Consider the following 25,219-nt stretch of genomic DNA (forward strand, 5'->3'; position numbering starts at 1 on the left):
TTTGTTTCTCTGTCTCTGATTCCCTCTCTTTTTCGCCCTCTTTCTGTCTCTCTGTCACCTCCCCTCCCTCACCCCATTTCCCTCTCCCTCCCTCCTTCCTTCGCTGCCTACCTCCTTCGCTCCTTCCCTCCTTCACCACTCAAATGCCACGGCTCAGTCCTCCCGCTCCCCTTCTGCAGTCGCCTGATTTCTCCTTTGAAAACCAGCGACTGGCAGCCAGCTCAGAGAGCCAGAACCAGAGCCAGAGAGGCCGGCTCCCTGCAGGTCTGTCCCTGGCCGTGGATGCAGGCTCAGGCTGGCCGCTGCTGGGGCCTGGCTGGGAGACAGAGCCAGCACTCTCCCCGGCTCCTCCAGGCCATTTGGCAGAGCTGGGTGACCCCTGCAGACCCGCGCGGCTGCGTCGGCCATGTTACCCTGCGTGTTAATTAGTCAGAGCAGGACACGGCAATGTGCCTTGGGGAGCGGAGTTAACAGCCCACGCTGGACACACACACACAAACACACACACACACACACACAAACAAACACACACACAAACACAAACACTTTCCAGCTTCCACTCTGCAGCTCCGTTGTGCTGGAGGGCAACACTCTCCACAGCCTTTTCACGCCTGTGATGCTCTTGACTTTTCTCTGCTCTGTTCCTGCTTTTCATGGTTTATTTTTTATTCCTCTCTCTCTCTCTCTCTCTCTCTCTCTCTCTCTCTCTCTCTCCCCATCTTTGTACTGTTGTGGCAGCATCTCTGTGTGTATATGTGCATGTGTTTTAGGCCGTGTGTGTGTGTAGCTGCTTCTGTTCTGTAATTGGATGTAGCAGGCTGGTACTCGAGCCGTGCTGTGCTCACAGCATTCATCATGTCCATGACTTGTCCTACATTTTCTCATTGGCTGGGGAGCATCCTGTTGATGCATCCTCTACGGCTGAAAGCCCACCTGCTTTCCTGCTCTCGTCCAGAACCATGAATCTTTTCTCTTGTCTTCTCTTCTCTTCTCCCCCCGTCCTCTTCACGTTTCCTTCACTCACTCCATCTATCTTGTATCCATCTCGTATCGTTAAGTTTCTAATGATACAAATATGATTTCATTCATTTTCTCCAGAAATCTGACTAAACCCTCCTTTTTCCAAACATCGTGGCATAGCCTGCTGCTGTGATTTGTATTCTACTATTGCAGACTGTCAGACACTGAGAAGTCAGCACATATTATACACAATTTATTTGTTTCCTAGATTGCATTGCCCATACGTGGGGGGTGTGCATTATGTAAGGGATAATGTATTGACCATAATGTAAGACCGAAACTGACTTATTTTCTGATAATTACCAGTGGATGGACAATACATTATCCCGTTTATTATACAGCTATTTGCCAAAACGAGAAAAGAAACTTAACACAATAGTTCTTTAAAAATGATTTTGCTACCGTTTCGTGGCTTTCGCTGACAAAATAAATAGTTTGCCTCACAGATAGAACTTGACAGTTTCAGGTGTTGCGCGGCAACGTCTTACTACAGTAGCTGACTTTCACTTTCAATGAAATTCCATTGCAGTAAGCGAACAAACTTCTTGCGGAATGATATGAAAGACGTGAATCAAAAGCACAAAACATGTTGCCATTGACAGCGGTCATTATATACTTTGCAGCGGTAACTATTAACAGACCTCCGAATGTTGGGAAGACCAAATCATGTGAATGGAACTTTCTGCAGCACTCTGAAGAGCCGTGTAATAAGAGTGCGTATTCTCCTGGTCTAAATAGGGGAGCTCACCTCACCTGTGGAGTGTGTTAGAAGCAGAGCACGCTGCTGGAGCTGCACACTGCTCTCCTTAAATCATTAAGCCGTCCTCTGAGGGGAGGTGATCGATCATCGGCCCGCCTCAGCAGTAAGGGAGGGAAGTGGGCCTGGGGCCAGATACAGCCGCTAATCTGTAGTCTCCTCCAGGGACGAACATGAACTGAAATGGCTAGTCACGTGCGAGGAGGTGCACTTCACAGGGCTGTCCCTTGCGTCAATCATTTTTTTATCAGGAGCGAGGGGACTGTTTGTTATGTTGTGATCCTCTGTGTGTTCTCGTCCTCTGTTTCTCCCTTCATTACTCCTCTCTGCTTTTTTACTCTGCTCTTCTCTCTCTCTCTCTCTCTCTCTCTCTCTCTCTCTCTCTCTTTTCTTCCTCTGTTTTCTCTCTCTCTCTGCTTTTCCTCTACTTTTCTCTGTCTCATGTCCTTTTCTGAGAGCGTTATTTATAGCTTTTAGTTATATTGTGTTATCGTTGTCAAGTGTGTGTGTTTGGGAGGGGGAGGGCGAGGGTGTCAGTACAGTGGGGTTGTGTTGTCTGCAGTAGATCTGTCTGAGGAGACGGATAATCCTCAGTGCGGGGTGAGAGCTTCCAAGAGTCCCTCCTAATCTCTCAATCTCACAACCCATCACCACTCGCGAAGCTGGTGACAGCATATGAAAAGCTGGTTCTTCCTTTGCCTTATACACACACACACACACACACACACACTGTGAACACACCCTAAACAACTGGCATATACATGTAATAGGCTTGTGCTGTAGATAGAAATACACATTCTCGCACTCAGGTTGTGAGCTTTGGGAGGAGGTCAAGGTTGTCTGTGTAATGGCCAGGTATTCATTACAGCATCCTCATCCGTGACTGACTGTTGCCCCTCACATCGGTGGGTTTCATGACATTGCTCTCTACCTCTGCATTATTAACTATTCCATCATTCTGTGCTCGTCACCCTATATTTTAACAATCATCAGTTATCTCCACACGGTAATTCCTTGTACTGCTCTCTATCTCTAGACACTCTCTCTTTCTCTCATCGTTTCTCCCTTTCTATTACCGTTTTTCTCTTTCTTTCTCTCTCTCTCTCTTTCTCTCTCTTTAAAAGTTTCATTTTCACATCTGAAACCTGGCTGGGGCTTATTTTTAGCCGGTGGTGGATCGGACACGTCGCCTCTGAATAATAGAGCCTGGACCCGCTGCACCACCTCCAGCTCCCACCGACAGTTCCTCTGTCACATCAGGGTTCCGTGTTCAACCCAGCCTGCCCAGCTTCCCCCTCAGAGAGAGGGGGGACAGAGAGAGAGAGAGGGACACAGAGAGATGTGGGGAGAGCAGGAAGAACAGAGACCGATGAAGAAACTCTGAAAGAAAGTAAGAGGAGAGAAAGAGCAAAAAAGGAGGAAGAGATGGTGAGCGAGGGAGAGGAGGGGAGCAAGCGACAGGGTGAAAAGGACAGCCAGAGCCTGAAATAGAGCGGAGGGACAGAGTCGGAGGAAGGGAGAGGAAGAAACCAAGACAAACAGGATGATGAGAGCGAGAGACAGAGAACGAGGGATGGAGAGGATGAGCGGAGGAGGAAGAGAGGATGAGTCATGTGCTGAATGAGGACTGAGAGGGCAGTCCTGTGTCAGGACGCCTGCCCTTTGAGTGCCATTGTGTTTTCTTATAACCAGCAGCCTGCACTCCCACACCACTGAGGAGGTTACTGGAGTTTGCATGGCTGCTTGTTGATTTTGAAAGCATATTTTAGCATATTTTGAAACAAAACTTTCGGTGAATTATTTTTATGAATTTAGCTAAAAGCTGCAGTGGTGTCTGTCTTGGATGTCAGGCCAAAGGCCAAAAGCTTTGTGCACATTGCCAATAAATAGCTGCCAGCTTAATGTTCTGAACTTCAAGGTTAATATGTTTTTGCAGTATAATTTCTGTATCTTGTGAGCGAGAGGCAAAACATTGTGTTAATTGCTTTTTGGCGGATATGTACTTTCTTAGAAACATTGATGTTCAGATGTTTTTTGCCATAGGCTTTTCCTTCCCATTTCTCAGAGCGGAGAGGGCTCAACCTAGACTGCGCTTCTCTTGGTTTCAGGACACCTTCAAGATATTGTCATAGAGAGGTTAGAATAAACAGAGAAATGTTGCTATTAAATGTCAACTAGTCAGGTAAGATATTCTTGCAGGTGACATAAAATGGATGAACATAGTATTTTACTTTATATATATATATATATATATATATATATATATATATATATATATATATATATATATATATATATATATATATATATATATATATATATATATATATATATATATATCTCTGATGATAACATAGAAAGTATGCAACTTTGGTCTGTTAAACACATGCTCAGGTGTTATTTTACAAGCTCATTTACGACCCTATAATTAGGCTGGCAAATAAAATGGCCAATTTTAGCAGATATCTACCACTCGACATGCTTATCTGGCAGCCACATGAATAATTAAGTGAGATTTACGCTGGCGCCTTGCAGCCAATTACCGCTCACAACATCAACTCCAGCAAGTTCTACCTGAATCTCCAAATCTGAGTGGTAACGTAACACGTGGTGGGTGGCTTGTGGAATGGCTTGTCACAGACAGTCTGTGTTCAGCTTCACACTCTGTCTTTGTTTGATTAGCTTGATTTTAGCGGGCATTTCAAAGTCTGAGGTTTGCATATCAACTAGGAAACAACTGTGTTTCTGGTTCATGGTAGCTTTGTGGCCATGCACTGCTCTATTTAACAAAGCCAGTTTTCCATTCTACGTCTGCTTTAATAAAAATGATTTGTTGAACCTTGACATTGACTGTTGTGGTAGAATTTCTGGGTTGTTGCTATTGTAATACTCATTGGGACAGGGAGATCCCAGCTTGGCCAACCAGTAGGCCTATCATACTTCTAATAAATATATTAATTGAAAAAAACTTCTCTTATCTCTCTTCTGAGTGTAAAAAGGATCGTCTAAAAGGGGAGAATTTCCATTACAACAATCAAAAACTGACTAACTCTAAAGAACAAAGGAACTAAAACTAAAGGAACTGAAGTTTATCCAGGTAGAAAACCCTTTTAAACGCACACTTTGCAAGCATTGTGCCTGTCTACCTGTCTCCCTTTCAGCCTGTACAGTATGCCTGCTCCCACTCCTGCCTCTCATGTAGTCTCCCTGACTAACTGTCTCCCTCTCTACCTGTCTGCCAGCCTCCTCCTGCTTTCTACCTCTCGGTCCAGGGCAGTTCCTGCAGCTTGCACACCTCTAGCACACCATCTGCTGCAGTGTATTTGTGGACACACACACACACACACACACACACACACACACACACACACACACACACGAGCATGCACATTGCGTACACTATACTGCTCATGACACAAGGGAGACAGTGAAGCTTTAGGAGACTCAACACACTCCCTCTATGATTGTCAGCCCTGATCCCTCCGAGAAAGCTGCCTGCCTGCCTGGTGTCTGTGGAGAGGCAGGTGATGCTGCATTCCCAGGCACAGCATGCAGATGCTCTGAAGAGCACCGAAAATAAAATTACAAAATGTATTTTCTGACGCAGCACTTATTCGTACGAGGGAGCATATTTTTGTTTGTGCGTGCATGTGAGCGTGTGTGTGTATCTTGATGTCAGCAAATGTGTTTGTTTGCGTATTCATTCATTTGTTAATTAATTTGTGTGGCTAGATTGTGCTGGCATGCAGGAATCGGCAACCTTGCGGACTCCCACTGGCAAAACCAGAGTTCACACAGCTCTAGCTGTTTGGATGCCAGGAGAGTTGGCATGGTGAGGTCATCAGACGTCGCCGGCTTGGAGTGTACCCAGGCCACACACCAAGGCACCACAGATTGCTGACACGGCTCTTGTATCCCATTGCCCCACACAGACACACACACACACACACACACACACATTACAGCACAGGCATATGCTTAGTTTCTGGCTTTCAGTGTCTGTAAGCGTTTTCCCACTTTAATTCACTTCTCAAAGAGGATACTGTGCTTTGTTATTGTCTACCCATAACAAAAGGAGAAGTTATGGGGAATTCCTCGCTCCAGTTCATTCATCATTTAGAGTGTATAATGTTTCCTCTCATTCTCCGTAACGGAACACCTGCACACTTTAGAGGTGACGTCTTCAGAGCTGCGCGGTGGGGCTTTTGATGAAGTCACAATGGCTGCCTTGGAAAAGGAGCAGAACTTCAATGCTGCATGCCGCACAGTAATACAATCCCCAAATAACGGTAACGTGCGGTTTTATTTTCGTGCCCGTCCCCAGTCCCCAGTCCCCAGTCCCCCCCAGTCCCCAGTCCCCAGTCCCCAGTGGAATGATGCTACTCGAACACTAGGCTGTCTGTGAGTGTGAGTGGTCTGGTGGAGATTGCAGCTGGAGAGGAAGCGAGCGATTACTCGGGATTGCATTCCTTGAGCGCCGGCCAGCGCTGAGTGCTGCGGAGGCGTGGCCATCCGGAGGCAAGCAACCTTTTGGCCTGTCTGAAAAGCAAACACCAGCGAGCAGTGACTCCAGGCGCTCGCGGCTCGCCCACTCCCTCCCGAGGACCTGCCCCATCTCGTCGCCAATCTCACAGATATGATGGGGGACTCTAAACAAACTCACACACTAATCTTTCTTTCAGTCAGTTTTTCCCGGGACATTTGTGTGTGTGTGTGTGTGTCACTGTGTCACTGTGTCACTGTGTATGCATCTATTGGGTCCACAGATGTGTGTTTGTGAGAGTGTGTGTGTGATACCTGTGGACCCAATAGATGCATAGACAGTAAGCGTGTTTTAGTGAGTACCATGGAAGTGTGAATGTCTCCTCTATGTGTGTGTGTGTGTGTGTGAGAGAGAGAGACATGCTGACACAGTGATTCTGTAGGCCCCTGACCCATATCTCCCAAGAGTCCTTGCTTGGTGGCAGCAGGGTCACTGTGAGCGTGAACGAAAGCGACAGAATGAGGGAGAGAGCAAGTGTGGGGGCCAAAGCCAGCTCTCGTTGTCTCAGCAGACTTCATCTTATCAGGAGCCAATCTGCTGACGAGGCTCTCGGCCACTGCCGGACCGTACACCCCACCCCCCCAATCGCTCCAGCCATATCAGACTGCCGATAGAGTATCTCCCCCCATGGAGCTAAAGTGCTTTTACAGGCCCTAACCCCGGACCAACTTTTAATGGAATGGAAGTAGACAGGCTTGGGTCCAGCACTTTTTCGCTGATCAATCGCACCTAAAGTACATAGTGTTTGTGTTTCGGCAGAGTGGTAGAGCGTTGAATTTGAGAGGAGTCTTGTGAGCGTCGATCTGCCACCTTGTTGCTTTGTGAACTGAACTCCCCGTGTAATGATTTATTTACGTCTATTGATGCATTTCCCACCAACCAGAATAGCCGTGCTGTGTTCAGATTAAAAGAACTCCGATGCAGGAAACGACAGCCCCTGACTGGGTACATTGTTTCCCTCTGACTACTTCTCTCTTTTCCTCTCTCGTTCTCATTCCTTGTAACGCCTCGGAGAGACTTTGACTTCCCAGCAATGCCCCTCGAAACATTAAAGAGAGGGGAAAAAAGCCTAAAAAAAACCCCTCAATCTGCCACAAACAACAAGTAAAAAAACAGAACTGCCTCAGTGATGTTGAGAGACGTGGCACTGCCAAATGTGTTTTTGAAAGAGGAGTGAGTCATCGCCTGCGCTGCCTCTTTTATATGCTTCAGAGGCTGTGTTGTGTCTCTCAGTGGTTCACCCGCGCCTTTGAATCACTGAGAGGAGGAATACATGGATGGATGGATGGATTGCTGGGTTGTTGAACTGATGGATGGATGGATGACTGGTTGCTGATGACCTGACTTGCTGAGACAGATCTGCAGACTCCTTTAAGTCTGATTTACCTCATGCTGTAAAGAGAGACAGAGTAGTCTTGCTCAGAGTGAGGACGTCTACTCTGTTGTCCAGGTCTTCTCCCCTACCAGCATCCTCCACCCATACCCCCCCCCCCCCTCATCTCTCACCCCAAAATCCAATCCAGCACCGTGTGACAGACTTACGGCACCCTTCCAGGTTATGCCAGAATGTCCTTGGTTGAAAAGAACACTTCTCTGAGTCTGGTAGATTTATGTGGCGTTTGTGCAGCCATGCGGCAGTTTATGGGGAATGAATTGTACCCTCCTCATTCCCCCCGGAAGCCTCGCTCTCCTCTAACATGAGGTAGTTGGATGAATGCTTCAGTTCAGCCTCCCAGGGCTGCGGTTCCCACATCATGCTGACGTCTGTGCACGTTTGACTCCGTGTTTGGAGGCAGAAATGAAAGAAGACAATCCATTAAAAGGAGTCAGTGTGTTTATGCATGGACAAGGTGGGAATCAAATGAATCTTCAAATGAAGACTGATAAGATATGATGCAAGTGTGTGTGTGTGTGTGTGTGTGCATGAACACTTATGACTGTTGACTCACTCACACCACCAGTTGTTGAGAAGCTGTGCCTCATCGGTGGTGGTTGGGGGCTTCTGAACCTCGTCAGCTCTTGCGCAAGCTTCTCTCTCTCTCTCTCTCTCTCTCTCTCTCTCTCTCTCTCTCTCTCTCTCTCTCTCTCTCTCTCTCTCTCTCTCGAGCTGTGGCACACCAATTTCACCACATCACAGGGGCAATTGAAAGTCCCGGTGCCTGCTGAGGCAATGTGCAGGGCCTCATTCACAGTCCTCTTGTTTGTTCTCACCATCTTACTGTGCCCTGTGGCTCCCTCTCCTGCTTTGCCCAATATTTTCTCTTTGCTTCAGGCTTTTGGGCTGTTTTTCTGTCCCTATTCTATTTATTCAATAGGCGTTCGTGGCATGACCATTCAAATAGAAACATTGTTGCCATAGTACATATAGTAGCATAGAAATACAGAAAATAACATTGAATGAAAATGACATTGAATCAATTAACAGTATGTGACACACACACACACACACACACACACACACACACACACACACACACACACACTGAAGTGTGTCACTACTCTCTCTGACTGGCTGCCATGAGCAGTGGTGATGGGCACTGGTGGTGAACTGAAATGAGTTTCAGATGTAGGAGGGCACCACGTCTGTTGGTGACCTTCCTTCCCTACGTCTGTTCACAGTCCCGGGGGAAATGGCATGACCGACAGCGCTAGTCTGGAAAATGGACAAGGCCTCAGGGTTTGAGTGTGAGCATGAGAGTGACAGAGACTCTGTTCTTAAGGTGGATTTGGTTTGTGTTGAAGCTTTTGTCTATCTTCAGCTTGTTCAGCTGAGCACAGAAGGCACAGAAAAGCTTTGTGTTTGTGTGAGTGTGTGTGTGTGTGTGTGTGTGTGTGTGTGTGTGTGTGTGTGTTTGCACATGTAGTTTCTCAGTGCATGTCTCTGTGAGTGGGTGGGTGTTTTTAATACGGGTTTGAGGGTATGTACAGGTAGTTGTGGGAGGTTTGTTGTGTCTCCGCACTCTGCTCCATCATGCTGCATCACTGAGTATCTTATCTCAAGTGCTCTCTCTCTCTCTCTCTCTCTCTCTCTCTCTCTCTCTCTCTCTCTCTCTCTCTCTCTCTCTCTCTCTCTCTCTCTCTCTCTCCCTCTCCCCACACTCCCTCGTTCCCTCTCCTCCATCTGGAAATATTAGAGTGTTGGTGGGGAAAAAGGTCAGGCTAGATAAAAGGCTCATTAAAAATGAATGCTGTTTAATGATCTAATAACTGTTAGCCCAGAGAAATGCCTGCTGCTTCTGCTGCCGCTGCTACTCTGTGTGTGTGTGTGTGTGTGTGTGTGTGTGTGTGTGTGTGAGTGAGAGAGAGTGTGTGTTTGAGAGAAAGAGTTTGTGTGTGTGTGTGTGTGTGAGAGAGAGAGAAAAGAGGGAGAGAGAGAGTGTCTTTGGAGCAGCTGCTAAGATCATACCCAGATCTGAAGCTGTGTGTGTGTGTGTATGTGTGGAATACATGCGAGGGAAGAGCCTGCAGTGTTACACTGTCAGCAGGAGTTTGCTGTTAGTTGAACTTTGTGTCTGTGAGAGGTCCTCTCCCGGGTCCTCTTTGTGTGTCTGGCTTGTTCTCCGCTTCTGCTGAAGTTCTTCTCATGGTTTCAGTGTCTGCCGTCATTATTTATGAGTCCATGTCTCTTCCTCCCCTCCTCACTGCCCATCCTCCCCTCCTCTGGCTTCCATGGCCAATGACCATCCCATGGGTCACCTTGTTGTGTCTAGCTTGTTGTCTCTGCGTATAGTTTTCTTCTCTATCCTCCTTCTCTTTAGCTCCTCTCCCCTTTCTCTTATTCTCTCTCCCTCTATCCATTCTCCCGTCCCTCTCTACCTCCCCTCCTCTCATCCCCCTCTTCTCTTCTCCTCTCTCTCTCCTCCTCTCGTCTCCGTCTAGCCTGAGCTGACCAGTAAGGGTCTGGCGTGCTAGCGTTAGCGGTAGCAGCAGGAGGGGCGCTGAGGTAGCAGCAGCAGCAGCAGCAGCTCCTCGCTCAGGGACAAATTAAAGCTCTTGATCCTGCTGCTCACGTATCATTAAAATGTATGACCACGCTCCCCCTGAGTAATGGGCAAGAGTTTTCTCTGCTCCGTGCCCTTGGTGGAGAAAGGTGTGTGTGTGTGTGTGTGTGTCTGTGTGTGTCTCTCTGTGTGTGTGTGTGTGTGTGTGTGTGTGTGTGTGTGTGTGTGTGTCTGTCTCTGTCTGTCTGTGTATGGTTGTCTGTGTGTTTGTGTGTCACTGTCTGTGCATACATGGAGCGTGTGGCTCTTCCCACGTCTGTCTGTATGATTGTATGTTTTCTATGTGAATACTTTTGCTGACCGTGTGTGTGTGTGTGTGTGTGTGTGTGTGTGTGTGTGTGTTTTCCCTGTGTTCCTGTATGTGTTGTGTGCTTTTGAAAAATGAAGCACCCTCAGCAGTTGCGAGTACATGGTCTTTTAGTCTTGATGAAGGACACTGTTTAGCCTCTCGAGAGTGAGAGTGACACAACAGAAACGGCTGCTGCACGACAGAAACGGGAACCATCACTTTGTGTGGCTTCCCTCTAAAGATTCACAGCTTTAGCCTGAAACCACGTTGAGCCACCTTCTTTGGGATCCGCATCACCTTGGACCAGCTTAACACAGGGGAGGAAAAAGTCAAATGCATTCAAATTATTATTATTATTTATTTTATTATTAAATATTTTATGTCAAATTCTCTCAACTGTGGAAGGCCATTGATCCATACAGCGGCTGTATCTGCTGTTGTCTGTGACTGGGAGAGGTTCTGGAACCCATATTTGTTCTATCTGACTAATAGACAGATAATGTCTTAGGGAGTGATTTATGAATTAGTGTTATGGGACTGATCATAGTTTTGACAAATGACCAAACTGTCAGCCACACCCAACTGAGGAGGAATGTATTCCATCTTGTTAGAAATGGACTTCCCTGGAAGTCTACTTGTCTAGTTTATCAACAGCTTTAGGCAAAATATGTCCAACATTGCACGTACAGGCTCTCAAAGTCAAACGCAATGAATTCTTTTAGCAGTGATGATGAGTAATAATTCATTGCAACAGGCTTGTTCAGACAGCGTCCATCAGTAGTGCTCATCTGTAGGCCATCTTCTGAGTGGTCTTCTGCCGTAGTGTGTGATGGGACAACACTCTCAAGGTTTGCATTTTTCACCAGTCCTCCCTGAGGTTCAAGGTAAATCTTCTTCTTTTGAGACATGGGGGGGGCGTAATGTCACACTTTTGGGGACATTACCCTGCTGTCATGCTTGAATGAAAAATAGAGAGAAGAGAGAGATGAATATACACACACTCAGAGATATACCCATGCACGCTTACACGTATTCACACACACACACACACACACACACACACATCTTATACACGTCTGTACTTATACTTCTATCACATATGAAACATGTGGTCAATGATTACAGAGTGTCCGGCAAAGGAGGGCAAGGAGGTAGGGGATGAGGGTGCTGTCTGGTGGACACTGGGAGAGGCGGGTTGTCCTGATTCTGCTGTAGGGCTGTGTGTGTGTGTGTGTGTGTGTGTGTGTGTGCGTGTGCGGTGTTCCTTGGTAGCCCTTCTCCTGTCCTGATTCTGCCTGTGGCTACTGTTGTGCTGAAGAGGCCTAGTTTAAGCGACAGGCCGTCTCCAGAGTCCATGAGCGCATATCTTTTCATTATGTCTCTCCTCCCTCTTTTCATGGATGTACATAGCTGCACCAAATTTTTTCTCTTTCCTTCTTTCATTTCTTTCTCTCTCTTTGTCCCTTGTTCTTGTTTTCCTCATGTCCCTTTCTCCATGCATCTCTGTATTTCACCCTTTTTGCTTCTCTCTCAATCCTTTCTTTATTCACATTTTTTCCTTTCAACTTCTGTCCTTCCTTGCCTCCTATTTTCTCTCTCTCTCTCTCTCTCTCTCTCACTTTCTCTCTTTCTCTTTCCCTACTCCCATCTTGTGTTGTCTGTTGCCCAGTTTCACATGATGGCATTCCCTCCACACACACACACACACACACACACACACTTGTCATGTTAAATAAGTCATATCCGTGTTTTAGCCCACAGTGCTGACTGAGCGATGCAGAGCTCAGAACATCCTTCAGTTGAACTTGAGATTTCCGCTTCTCCCAAAAGATCGGAGATGAAGGAAAACACACACGCACGCACGCACGCACACGTGCACACGCATACACATTTCCTCTCAGACTCTTACACAGGCACACACGCATACACACACACTTTGGCACACCCCTCGACTCTTTCCTGGCTTGGTTGGCAGTGAATTCCAGATTAGTTTGATGTGTGCAGCCTTGAGGTGATTGGCGGGGCCCTGTATGGGTGGACCTGATGTCTGCCTTTGTGTTCTTCAGGATGTTATGGCAAAGGTTTCCATAGTATTTTAAAAATAAATATACTGCTAAATGCAAATGCTGATTGTTAATATGTGTGTGTGTGTGTGTGTGTTTGTCTCTTGCAGAGGGAGATGAAGGAACAGCTGGTGACGCTGCAGGAGAGTGAGAAGGGGCACACTGAGGCTCTACAGCTGCTCCAGAGACAGCTCACAGAGACCAAGGTAACGCCGCCACCTCCACACTCACACCACACCACACCACACCACACAGCTTACACCGCACCGCACCACACCACACCGCACCGCACTGCACCACACAACTCAAGAACAACAACACAAAACACACATGCACACACACAACACAAACTCGACTGAGACCAGAAAAGACGCATACCAATTTCACTTCTACTTCTCAGAAAGAGAAAGGTTTTAAGTGCTCTGAACCGAGGTTCAATAGTGTTTGACAAATGTGTTTTTTTTGTAGGGAACACACAAGTTCCAAAAAAAATCCAAGTCTCTTTTCTGACACAACATATATAAAAACATTTACTTTGATGGCAGTTTCATAATGGAAGGGTCTGGCGGACACTGCCGCTGTGTTGAGGCTGTGCTGCTACATGGGAGTTAGCTAACACTCAGCTCACTATTGACATATCAAAACAAATGCTAGGTTTCTAAAGGCTTCTTTCATTGTGCTAGGATACTGCTAGATGGATGTTTCTTATTATCTTACTACTCCCCAACCTCTCCTGGAGCTGAGCATTCTATTCACTCACCACCACCAAGACCACAATACCTGTATAGACCATACCTCACAGCCACCTGGCATCCCGTCACCCTACCTACGTCTACCCATCAGCAGTGCCACTCCATGCCCTATCTGCCAGCACACAAGCAGCAAGCCTCCTCCATCAGCTCTCCATCTCAGCAGCTACCCCTTCCTTATCCCGTCCTGTCCAGTCCGGTCCTGTCCCATCCCACAGGCCACCAGCTGATCTCCCACAATCCCTGGGGCTCTGGCTGCCTCTCACCCAATTAGCGTTGTAGCCATGTCTGCTTAGGCAGGCCAATGGGATTCAGTTAACAGAGCAGGGCCCTGGCAGGAGAGGCAGGTGAGAAACACCGCTGAGCAGTCAACCAGCAGCCACACTTGTTCACAGCTCTTTCTTTCTCTCTCTCTCTCTCTCTCTCTCTCTCTCTCTCTCTCTCTCTCTCTCTCTCTCTCTCTCTCCCTCTCTCTCTCTGGCACTCTGCTTGGGTGCGATTGATGGTGAAAATTCCGACAAGCAAATTGGTTTATCGAGCAGTGCTTTAATCTTGACGCCTTGTTTTAATCAGCACGGAGACACTCAAGTCAATATCTCACCCCCCAACCCCTCTCTTTGCTCTCTATCTCTCTCTTCCCCCTTCTCTGCTCCCTCTCTTCCTCTTCCCCTTTCCCTGCACTCTCCTTCTGCCCTTTCTCTTTTCTCTTCCACTCCTCCTCTTCCGCTCTCCTCCCCCTCCCTCGTCATCCTCACTCCTATCTGCTCTGTTGGGGTCTGTAAGTAATATGGTAGACCAGCCCTCCTGAGTGTTCACAGTCTGTTCTGTTTGTCATCTGGGGTTTCTTTCTCCAGCCCACATGTTTATCCACACAGGCGCAACACTGGCCAATTGCCCCTGGTATTGTACACACATGCAGCCTGACACACACGCATAATCACACTTTCTCTTGATTTAATGTAACATTTCTTTTAGTGGTCTTTAGTTTGTTTGTCTTTTAAGGTCTAGCCTTGCTGTTTTCATCACAGGTTTCTTCAGTTCTTTCTTGGAACATTTGCACTCCTGCTGGTCGCATCCCAGTTTAACCACACCTAACTGATGTCCACTCTGTGATCAACACCCATTGCTGTAGAATTCCCAGCGCAGTAGAATCTCTTGCTTTTTTGCAAGAGTTACAGTATGGTGTTGATACATTCAGTTTGCAATGTTTAGTATGTCCGGTTTCTGCCAGGTCAAACAACAAGTTGTAAGAAGTAATATAGGCAGCCCTCCACGCAGAGTGGATCTACGAATGCGTAATGTAAATAAATCCATATGCATGCTCTGACTGGCAGTGCAAAACAGCATCAGAATAAGCAATGATATCCCAATTGATTTCTCAACTGGAGTCTCTGTTATCCACAGAAAATGGAGGCTGGGAAAAATCTACAGTAAATGTAGGAAACACTGATGGATAGAAATTAATTTGCCTAAAGAGTCAAATACATTTGGTCTAAAAGATCCTGTTTTCGGACAGCACCTGGGCTCAGACAGTGTATAGACTGGGCCATATCATGTACTTGAATGTATGCAACAGACCATTTTATTGCCTCGTCTAGTCTAGTCTAATCTAAATCTAGTCTTTAACTCTTTTATCCAAAGTTACTTCAAGTCCAAAATGGTGCTCCCACAGAATAGTGCCCTTGACCATAAGAAGTGTTACCCGTTCCTACAGCATCCTACCAGCAACAGGAACACTTTATGTTGTATTTTATTTGATCTAAACAATCATCACATTGCACTGATTTTGAACTTTGTAATAGATACATACACACACGCAGGTTCATGATGCTGAGAGATTCTGATCCACTCACATTAACTGGGCTGTGAGCTATCTGTAGCCTCTTTTAGAAGATGGTGTGGGGCATTAAGTGGGCAAGAGTTCATCCATTTTCCCTGGTGACTGCTTCTGCTCCCCCGCCTCTTGTGTGGTTGCTTGGACCTGTTATAGCGGCCTTATCAGCCAAATCCTTTCTCATTAGCTCTGTCCACCTGCTTCATGCTGCCAGTCATCGTCTCCTCTTCCTCCTCCTCCTTCTCCTCCTCCTCATCTCACAGTGGACCATTTCAACTGCATCGATTTTTTTTTTTCCACCATCGCTTGCCTAGAATGCCAACAAGACCTTATTTATTTATTTGATTTATTTATTTCATTTCGTAAGGTAAATTGGTTTACATACTCTCAGGCGGATTTTGGATGCTGCTGTTTTCCGCCGTTTGCGAAATTTGTTTGTGTTGCGGTGTCGAGTGCTTGGTGGTTTGACAAAGCCCTGTCGCACCAAGCAGTAAACAGTTCACTGCGTGCTCTGCCTATGAATAAACATTATTATGAAGCTGACTCCTGGGCTCTGTTAACTCGGCCCGTTGATGAGCAAGCTGTTTGTTTCTGCCTGTTCTCTCACATAGAGAACTTAGACAATCTCCAAACACAAGCAACGTATTAACAGCAAGACCACAGATTCAATTTATGGGGAAAAACATAGATGAAACACTTAATCTCATCTTTATGATTTTATGAATGAAAGATTCTGCTAAATGAGAAATTGTTTGCACGTATGTACAGTTTATAAACTTAGTAATATTTCCAAACATATCCATATGTATAATTATGCCATATACAGTGCATATAAATATTCACAGTACACATACAGCTGTACTATCATGCAAACGAGCAAATGAGCACAGCAAATGAGATTAGTTGCAGCTTGCTAGCTGGCAGCTGCCATTTAATCTTGAAATGCATTCATGCTCACATCACTTTATTAGAGCCATAGAGTTGTCCCCTAGAGAGGGCAGGATGCCCTCTGGGCCTCCCAGCTGCCCTCATCCTCATGCTCATCTTATTCCGTAACCAAGGCAGGAACATAAAGAACATGCAACACAGAACAACACACACACACACACACACACACACACACACACACACACACACACACACATTGACAGTGTTACCACAGAGCTTTCTACTGTCATGAAGCTCTGTGAGGCAAGCGACCCAGCGTGGCATGTCCCTTCTCTGTGCTGCCCAGACGTGTCTCCTGTCTGACGGGCCTGGCCCTCACAGGCAAATGGGCTTGGGCTCTGGCCAGACACCCCAGGGACCTGGCTGTTCACAGCACAGTCGGCTGGAGGTGACACTTGGCTTTCTAAGTATCAGCATCCCCTGTGCTCTTTCAAAAAGCCCAGTCCTCCCTTACATCCTCATTAGATGTGGGCCCTCGAGTGTCTCTCTAGCATCACCCCCAAGCTCCCAATCACACACACACTCACACACACACACACACACACACACACACACACTTTCTCACTCTTTCTCACATTCACACTCACATACATGGATAAGCACAGCACACACACATATGTTGGACATAGACACAGTCGAGACACACACACACCCCATGTTAGGCATGACCAGGTGTGCCTGCCCAGTGGCAGTAATCCATATCCCCTGTTTTGTGGACGTTAAACTCATGTGAATAGCATTGGAATTTTCCCAGCGGCAAGCTAATCAAATTTCCCTTTCCTCCCATTCCCAGATTTCTCTCTCCTTTTTTTTGCATCTCTCAAATGGTAGGCCTGGAATGTTTGAAGTATGGAGGTGCACCTTACCCATTTCAATTCCATTCCTTGCCAACCCATCCCATCCCCACACACCTTCCCCATTTTGAAAAATAAAAACACTTTTCTTGTGGCCCATCGATTGGTTGAGATGAAAGGGCCAACGTTAGTGGTGTGATGCGTCTCCCCTGATGGGATGAGCCAGCCAGACTCCAAGGCCATCACCAAATCTAACCTCTGGTAGGCCTAATGTTCAATTTCGCCAATGACATGTCAACGAAAATTAATTGTTGTGTTGTTAACTATGATGTTACTTTGCATACCAAAAAGGACACTGGGAAAATAGGGGGTGCCTACATGGGAAGCCTAAGGCCTATACTTCTGTCATTCCACTTTACATTTCAAGTTACTTGCACATTACTTTTAAAACTAGTAGAAAATGTAGGTCTATTAAAAAATCTTCTGTTGAATGAAAGTAACTGTACATTAAATATCCAAACTTTTTCTTGTAACCGTCTTTATGTGGCTCTTCTGAGATTAAAAAAAAATACATTTGGTAAAAGTGGCTCTCCAGGCAAAAAAGGTTGCCGACCCCTGCCCTTGGGGATCAATAAAGTATCTATCTATCTCTCTATCTATCTCCGTATCTCTCTATCTGTCTATCTACAGTATCTATCTATCTATCTATCTATCTATCTATCTATCTATCTATCTATCTAACTAACATATGCAGGCATTCTACCAGGGACAGAATGTACCTACTTTACTGGGTACATCAGGGACTCTTATTTGATGAGCTCTTATGTCTGGAATTTGTTAACAGTCAGAATCGAACATCATGTCATGAGTACCCTCATCAGGACCAAATTATTTAGTTTGCCGCTTCTTCCTGGTTTCACACAGAACAAAGTGTACATTCTGAATCGGAGCTGCAGTTATTTTCCATTTCGTATTACATTTTCAGTGATGCATGCCAATTTGTCATGTAAACAATATTCTAAGTGTTGATATGCAGTGGTGGAAATTATGTGACCTCAGAAGCCCTGCAGAGATGAAACATGATTGATTGATGAAACATCAAAAACCAGCATGGCACAAACAAGACTGCAGATACATTTATCTCTCTCTCTCTCTCTCTCTCTCTCTCTCTCTCTCTCTCTCTCTCTCTCTCTCTCTCTCTCTCTCTCTCAAACTAACTAACTAGAAAACATACAGACACCAGAAAACCTTTTTTTTAAACCTCTTTTTATTGAAAAATATAGATTATGAACAGACACATCAGTACACTTACAAGAGTTTTTCTGTTTCTTACACGCAAACCTTGGAGGTTACTAAAATATGACATTAGTGATCCCCACACTGAGAGGAATTTGTTAGAACCTCTTATTGTGAATTTAATCTTCTCCAGATACAAAAACATCATTACATCTTTAAGCCACTGTGCTGCAGTGGGTGGGGCGCTTGATTTCCAATGTAATAAAATTTGCCTACGTGCCAATAAAGATACACATGCTATAATGTTAAGCTGTTTTCGTGTAAAGTTCGTTTCTTCACCTGGTACACCAAATATGGCAATCATAGCGCAAAGTCATCTCAAGAACTTCAGATAATACATCAAATATAGTTGACCAGTATCCTACCAGTGTATGGCATGACCAGAACATATGTGTCAAGTCAGCTACATTAGCATGACATCTTACACCTTTGCTATCTACATTAGGATAGAATGATGATATCTTAGCTCTACACCAGTGTAGGTGATGTACAACCTTGAATTGGATTAAACCCAGTCTTGCACAGGAGGTGCTGTTGTTCACCCTTGTTAGAGCTTTAGTCCATACGTCTTCTGAAATTTCAGTTCCAAGTTCCTTTTCCCATGCATTTTTGATCTTGCCTATCTTAACATGATCAAGTAACATAATCAATGAGTAGGAATGTGCTGTGAAACCTTTCAATCAGGAAGGAACTTCCAAAAGTGAGTCCAGAAAACCTTTGAGAACTAATGAATGAGAATGGGAAAAGTATGATGGTATACTTTGAGAAGAAAGCAAGACGCCTGTAATTTGGACCCCCTCAGGGGATGCCTGCTCCAACACAGGGTGTGTTTGGCGAGAGAGTGTGTTTGTGTGTGTGTGTGTGTGTGTGTGGGGGGGGGGTTTGGCTTGTGAAGCTGAGCCCATTGCAACCCCCTGCAGTGCTGCACAGTCTGGGCTTCCCTGGTGTCCTCACTTGTTCTCTCAGACTGACACAGGAGTGTCACGTGTCTTCCGTGAATGTGTACCTGTGAAGCTTCTGCTCTATTCAGTCGTTAACTTCTTTTCTTTCTTTTTTTTGTCTTTCTTTCCTCTTCTGTTGGTCTATGTCTGTTTCACTGTCTGTCTGTCTGTTTGTCTGTCTCTTTCTGCCTGTCAGTTTGGCTTCTTTCTTTTTTTCTTTCTGCTTGTCTGTCTCTTTGTCTTTTTTTGACTGTCTGTCTGTCTCAGCAATATTTTTCTTTCTTTCTTTTGTTTATTTATTTATTTCCTTCTTTCTTATTTTCTCCATCATTTTTAAAATGTCCCTCTGTCTCTCTGTTCATACATCACTCCATCACCTCAGGGCTTGTTGGCTCACAGCTCGTTACTTAACGGCCGGCTGAACGGCATCATCAAGACTGTCTGCTGGATTTTAATCAGTCACAGTCACCCCCTCCAACCCCGCTACCCTGCCACCCCTGTCCTCCACTGACCCCTCTCTGCCCCCACCCCCACCCCTCCACCTCACACTGTCAGGCCACAGAGCTGGCCCCTGTGTCCTTAGCTGCCAGCAGGCAGTGCTGTGCCATGCCTGGCCTGGCCTGGGCAGACAGGGTGCTGTGTCCCGCCTTGTCCCTCTATGCCCTCAGTGCTCTGGGCCTGGGTTTATTCCCAGCAGCAGCAGCACCATCACCATCACACCCCGGCCTCAGTAATCCAACCACCAACCCTGCACCATGCAGCTCGCACCAGGGAGATTGGATGCTTCTTGGTTGGGGTGATTGGTGTGTAGGATTTGATTGTGTGCGTGTGTGCATGCGTGCGTGTGTGTTTGTGTGTGAGAAAGAGAGGGTTTTAGTGATTTAAAACCTTTTTTGCCCCTCACTGGATGGCTCGACATCTGATTGAGTTTAATGATGGATGAAATAAAAGAAGAAATCACACTCTCTTCTCTGATGTCTGCTTCCATAGAGACAGTGAGCAAGGAAGAAAGGGAGAGAGAGAGAGAGAGAGAGAGAATTTCCCCTCCGCTGTTGAAAGGAGAGCAGCACATCTTGAAAAAGGGACCCCACTGCTGTCATCAGGAGCACACAGCTCTGCACAGATGTCTGAGTGTCGCCTCATTTTACAAAAATACTTCAGCAACTTCAAGACAAGCCCCCTTTGTCTAAAGCAACATCCTGTTTTTACAATGAATAAAGCAATAAGCTATCCTGGCCTAGCCAGATCTCATCTCATTGAGATGGGGTCTGGGAACTACACATTCATTTTCTCGTGTGAGACGTGGTTTAAGAATGCCCAGAGCTGTTTATTGGGCGCTACATGGACCCATGGACTGCTAAATTAACGGAGCGACTTCTAACGATTACTTATAAAATTATTGTTAGCACCACAGAACATTGAGTGACAAAGTTAAACTAATCTCAACTTTAAAAGAGACAAGCAATTAGCAAGGAGTAGATCACGGTCGTCTGCACAAGGCTTAACGTCTTCACGTTCCTCTTCCTTTTCCCCTCCTTTATCATCGGCCCGCAGATGGGAGCATGACTGTGCTCCAGATCTCCCATGTCCCTGAAAACACACACATACACACACGCGCACACACACACGCACACACGCACACACACACACACACAAAGAGGAGTAGAAGGGCATCAGGCTGCCAAAAATGTGTCTGTCGGTCAGTCTAATAATGGGGAATAAAATAAACCAGGTCAGGTATAAACTGTGTGAGCAACATGTGTGACAGTAGCTGAAGGCTCCTTTTTTGTCCTGTATTGCATCCCTCATTGGTTTGTCTTTACCTCATGGTCTTTTTTAATTCTATCAAAAAAGTAGAAGGCCAGAAATACACGCTGGACCTAAGGCATGGGCTGGGTTTAAAAGATTTAAAAATAGATAACCTTTGACCTTAAAAATAGCTTTGAACATTTAAGATGCTTTAGGCACAGAATATTTACTTGCTTTAAGCCCTGAGTATGACATGTCCACATATGCAGAAGTTACTCTTTAAAAAGCCGAATGATATTGATTTAAAGGTCAAAAGACAATAATGCAGATGCCAAAGAGGGCACATTGAATGTGTTTGTCTCAAGGGTCAGTTACTCTGTGGTGAAATATCAATACACTTACATACACTAACAATGCAGTAGTGTTCACTTTGACCTTGACTATTCATGTATGGACTGCAGTGCTAGGAAAGTATGCAGTTGTGTGTTATAGAGATGTTTATTTCACTAGCAGTGACACAAACACCCACATTTTACCCAGAAACAAACAACTGGTCAGTGTAAATAATGTAAACATTCCACTCTTTCGATGAACCAGATTAATATGCAACAAGTGTAGCTCTTTTGCTATATGTGGAAATCTGTTCAAATTGAATCTGTTGATATCCTTGGGCATATTGTGAGTGAGTTCAGGCATATTTACTCTTTTCGTGCCCTCACCACTGATGTGTACTCCCCTTGGCCCCTTCCTCTCTCTCCCGTAGTCATCGGCGAAGAGCCTCCGGGCGACCATCGGCGAGGCGTTTGAGCGCCTGCACCGTTTCCTGCGCGAGCGGCAGAAGAGCATGCTGGAGGAGCTGGAAGCGGACACGGCGCGCACGCTCTCCGACATCGAGCACAAGATCCAACGCTACAGCCAGCAGCTGCGCGACGTCAAGGAGGGCATCCAGATCTTGCAGGAGCGCCTCAGCGAGGGCGCCCGCCACGACTTCCTGGAAGGGGTCGCCCAGACCTCAGAGAGGTGGGGTCACTAGGTTGGGGTCACTAGGAGCAGGATCAAGGGTTAAAATGCCTCATGACGTGTGGGCACAGAATAACTGTGAGGTTGATCATCTAGAACTTGTGAATAGAGCGATAAGTCCACAAACAGTATGACACTAAAATCAGCAGCATACAAGTGTGGAGGATTTGCCTTGATAAACGTCTCCCAGATCCCATCGAAAGGATTCAGAGACAGTGACTGAAGAGTCTAAAGGAGCCTCAGTCAACTGGCTAGGAGTCAGACAGGGAAAAACGGGGTGCCTGGGGTGGTGTGAAGACTGCCCATTAGTTTGTGGAAAGAAGAACTTTCTCTCCACTTTGAATTACTATTAATGTAATTAATTGATACATTTAATTAATATAATTAATTGATATATTGGGTTCTAGTTCAGATATTGTTTTTGCGGATTGGGTTTGTGATGTACTGGCCTGACATATAGCCGTATGTAGTATTTGCGTAAGAATAGAGTAATTATAAGGGCGTAGTGTTAATTGGGTCCAGTACTTTGGACTGCCCATGTTGCGTTGGTGTTTTGGAATCTATTTCAGAGGTCTCGTCTGGCCAACCTCTCGATTCGCAAGTAACAGAGACCTCAAAGGGAGCGTGAGGGTAGCTATAATTGTTACATCCCACGGTAATTACACGGCTAATGAAGGCCTTGTGAAGCATGGTGCTAACCACCCAGATCCCATCCAGATTATTGTTCCCGCGACTAATTAAATTGTGAAACGGCATGTGAACCACACAGATCCAATCCGTAGAGGTTTTTCATACTCGCCCAAACCCAAATAACAGAGCCATGCTAATCCCTGTGGATTATGCCTTATCAGACTCCAGTCTGAAAAAGAAAACGTGTGTGTTTGCTTTGGCCCATCTTCTGATGATAAATCCTGCGTTTATTCTCACAAGGCATAAATTATGTTTTGTTTATAACTGGGTGAAAGAACAGGAAATTGGTGGGTGTGATTGGTCTGATTCATAATACATTTGGTGAGTGATGGAGAGGAAGTGGTAGTGAGAGAGGCTTTTATACAGACAGACAGGAAGAATAGACAGAAAAAGAAAGAAATTAAGAAATGGAGTGAGAGACAGAAAGAGTGGGAGGGAGATTAAAAAACAGAGAAGGGGAAATTGGATATAAGATTGAGAGAATAAGGGTGAGTAAAAAGTGAAAGGAAGAGAGGGAGAAAGGGAGACATGGAGATGAGCAGATGACTAATGTGGTTTGTGCTTTGTGTTAATGAGAGAAATCTGAGTCTGCTCCCTATCCAGCACTGACCTCACACACCCTGCACAGGCCACGCTGTGTGTGTGTGTGTGTGTGTGTGCCTCTGTGTCTGTGTCTGTGTGAGTGTTTGTGTGTCTTCTGCGTCAGTACTCAGTGAGGAAAATTGGCTGTTTTGGCCAGAGGTTGGGGGAGAGGAAAAGAATAAAGGCAGTGGAGAGAGGGAATGGAGAGAACAGGAAAGAGAGAAGGAAGGAAAAGTATCAAAATAGATGTTTGAGCAGAGGGTTGGGGGGGGGGGTATGCTGTGGAAATGACGCTGTTACATTTCCCTCTTTTTTTGTCTGTGTGTATGTGTGTGTAGAATCAAAGGAAAAATCCACGAGACCAACCTGAGCTATGAAGACTTTCCCACATCCAAATACATGGGACCACTGCAGTATACAATCTGGAAGTCCTTGTTCCAGGATATATCACCAGGTACCAAGCACACTTGGAAGACACACACACTGACACACACACACACACACACACACACACACACACACACAACACACAAACACAAACACACACCGACACACATTCAATTTCAGATAACCAACTTTTATAGGGCCGTAGGCTTCATGGTAATAATAACATGTTCTATGAGGCAGATGCTTCCTGGAATATTTGTCCTAATTATTGCACATATCCTGCAGCCTCCTCCTAGCCGTTTCTTCTCATTAGAGACCAAGTGGAGAATTTTATTGATTCAAGGAGATTGGATGGGTGGGATGAAGGGAGTCACGTGTTTTTGTTTTTATTTAGTTTGTTTGTTTGTTTGTTGTTGTTTGTGTCATCCATCACAAAATGAAAATGCCACCTGCTAAGGGCAAACAGGCCAGTGTCACATCCGTACTAGACTGATTTGCCCGATCAGTCGCTGTCGCCCCAGCACAGAGCAACACTGCATGTTATTTAGAGCACAGTTGTGTGGTTATCTGTGTACCCTCAGGTGATCACGTCAGAGCGAAATTTGCCTTTGGTTATTTACTCTTTACATCAATGCTATACAAAACAACACAACAACCCATTGATATCAATATGTGTTGTATAGCATTGATGTAAAGAGTAATTAACCAAAGGCAAATTTTGCTCTGATGTGATCACCTGAGAGTAACTGAGCAAAGATGGGGATATCCTTTTCAATTTCAGTGGTTCAGTGGTTTCAGTGCCACCTGTGGTTACTCTATACCATACATGGGCAACATACGGCTCGCGGGCCACATCTGGCCCGTGGGCTTTCCCTGACCGGCCCGCGTAAGGTTCGTGAAAGAACAATAGTCAAGAGCCTAGCATAGAGATAATACACGCAAATCAATATCGTTGCTTTTATTTCGAAAGCGACTGCTATTTGTACGCCCATACATTTGTGCGTGGATGCATACGATGTAAACACCCTCACTGATGTGCTGGTGAATAGAATTTATGCTTCTCGCGTCGACACAATGCAGTTGCCTTTAAGTCGGGCGTAAACCTTTCAAAGTTTTGTGTCTCTTATGTTCAAGGCCAGCCACCACCGCAAAAGGTTGTCAGAACGAACTCCTGCTGTTTATTGGCGATACAAAGTGTTAATTTCAAAACGTTAATGGCAGATAGACAGTTTACATTCGGATAACCCCGTCATTGTAACCAAAATATGTCTGAGTTTATTTGCAAAGCTTATGTTAGCGAAGTTAGCGAACTAGTTGCTTGAAGCAGCCGGCTCAACACACAGGGTGAGTTGACCAATCATAGTTTTGTGCATAAAGTTAAAGCAAAAACATAGCCTACATTTTTAAAATAGTTTTCTTTGTGCATGTTGATTAACTAATGACAGCCTACTACTGTCTGCTCCACATTTTCATAGTCTAATTCTGCATAGAGTTAATTTAATGATGGTAATGATTTAATGATGAAATATTGCTGAGTGTTGATGAAATGGTGGCAC

At 45.5% G+C, this 25,219-nt stretch overlaps 1 protein-coding gene across 1 annotated transcript in view; it reads left to right on the forward strand.

Annotated features, from left to right (window-relative positions):
- trim62.1 (tripartite motif containing 62, tandem duplicate 1) overlaps nt 1–25,219 on the forward strand; it is a 56,751-nt gene that overhangs the window by 22,107 nt on the left and 9,425 nt on the right. Inside the window, exons 3-5 of the mRNA XM_048254986.1 lie at nt 12,784–12,879; nt 21,748–22,004; nt 23,615–23,730. Coding sequence (XP_048110943.1) covers nt 12,784–12,879; nt 21,748–22,004; nt 23,615–23,730 — 469 coding nt within the window. The remainder of the gene's footprint in view (nt 1–12,783; nt 12,880–21,747; nt 22,005–23,614; nt 23,731–25,219) is intronic.

The sequence above is a fragment of the Alosa alosa genome, chromosome 10 (genome assembly GCF_017589495.1).
Source record: "Alosa alosa isolate M-15738 ecotype Scorff River chromosome 10, AALO_Geno_1.1, whole genome shotgun sequence".
Taxonomy (NCBI): domain Eukaryota; kingdom Metazoa; phylum Chordata; class Actinopteri; order Clupeiformes; family Clupeidae; genus Alosa; species Alosa alosa.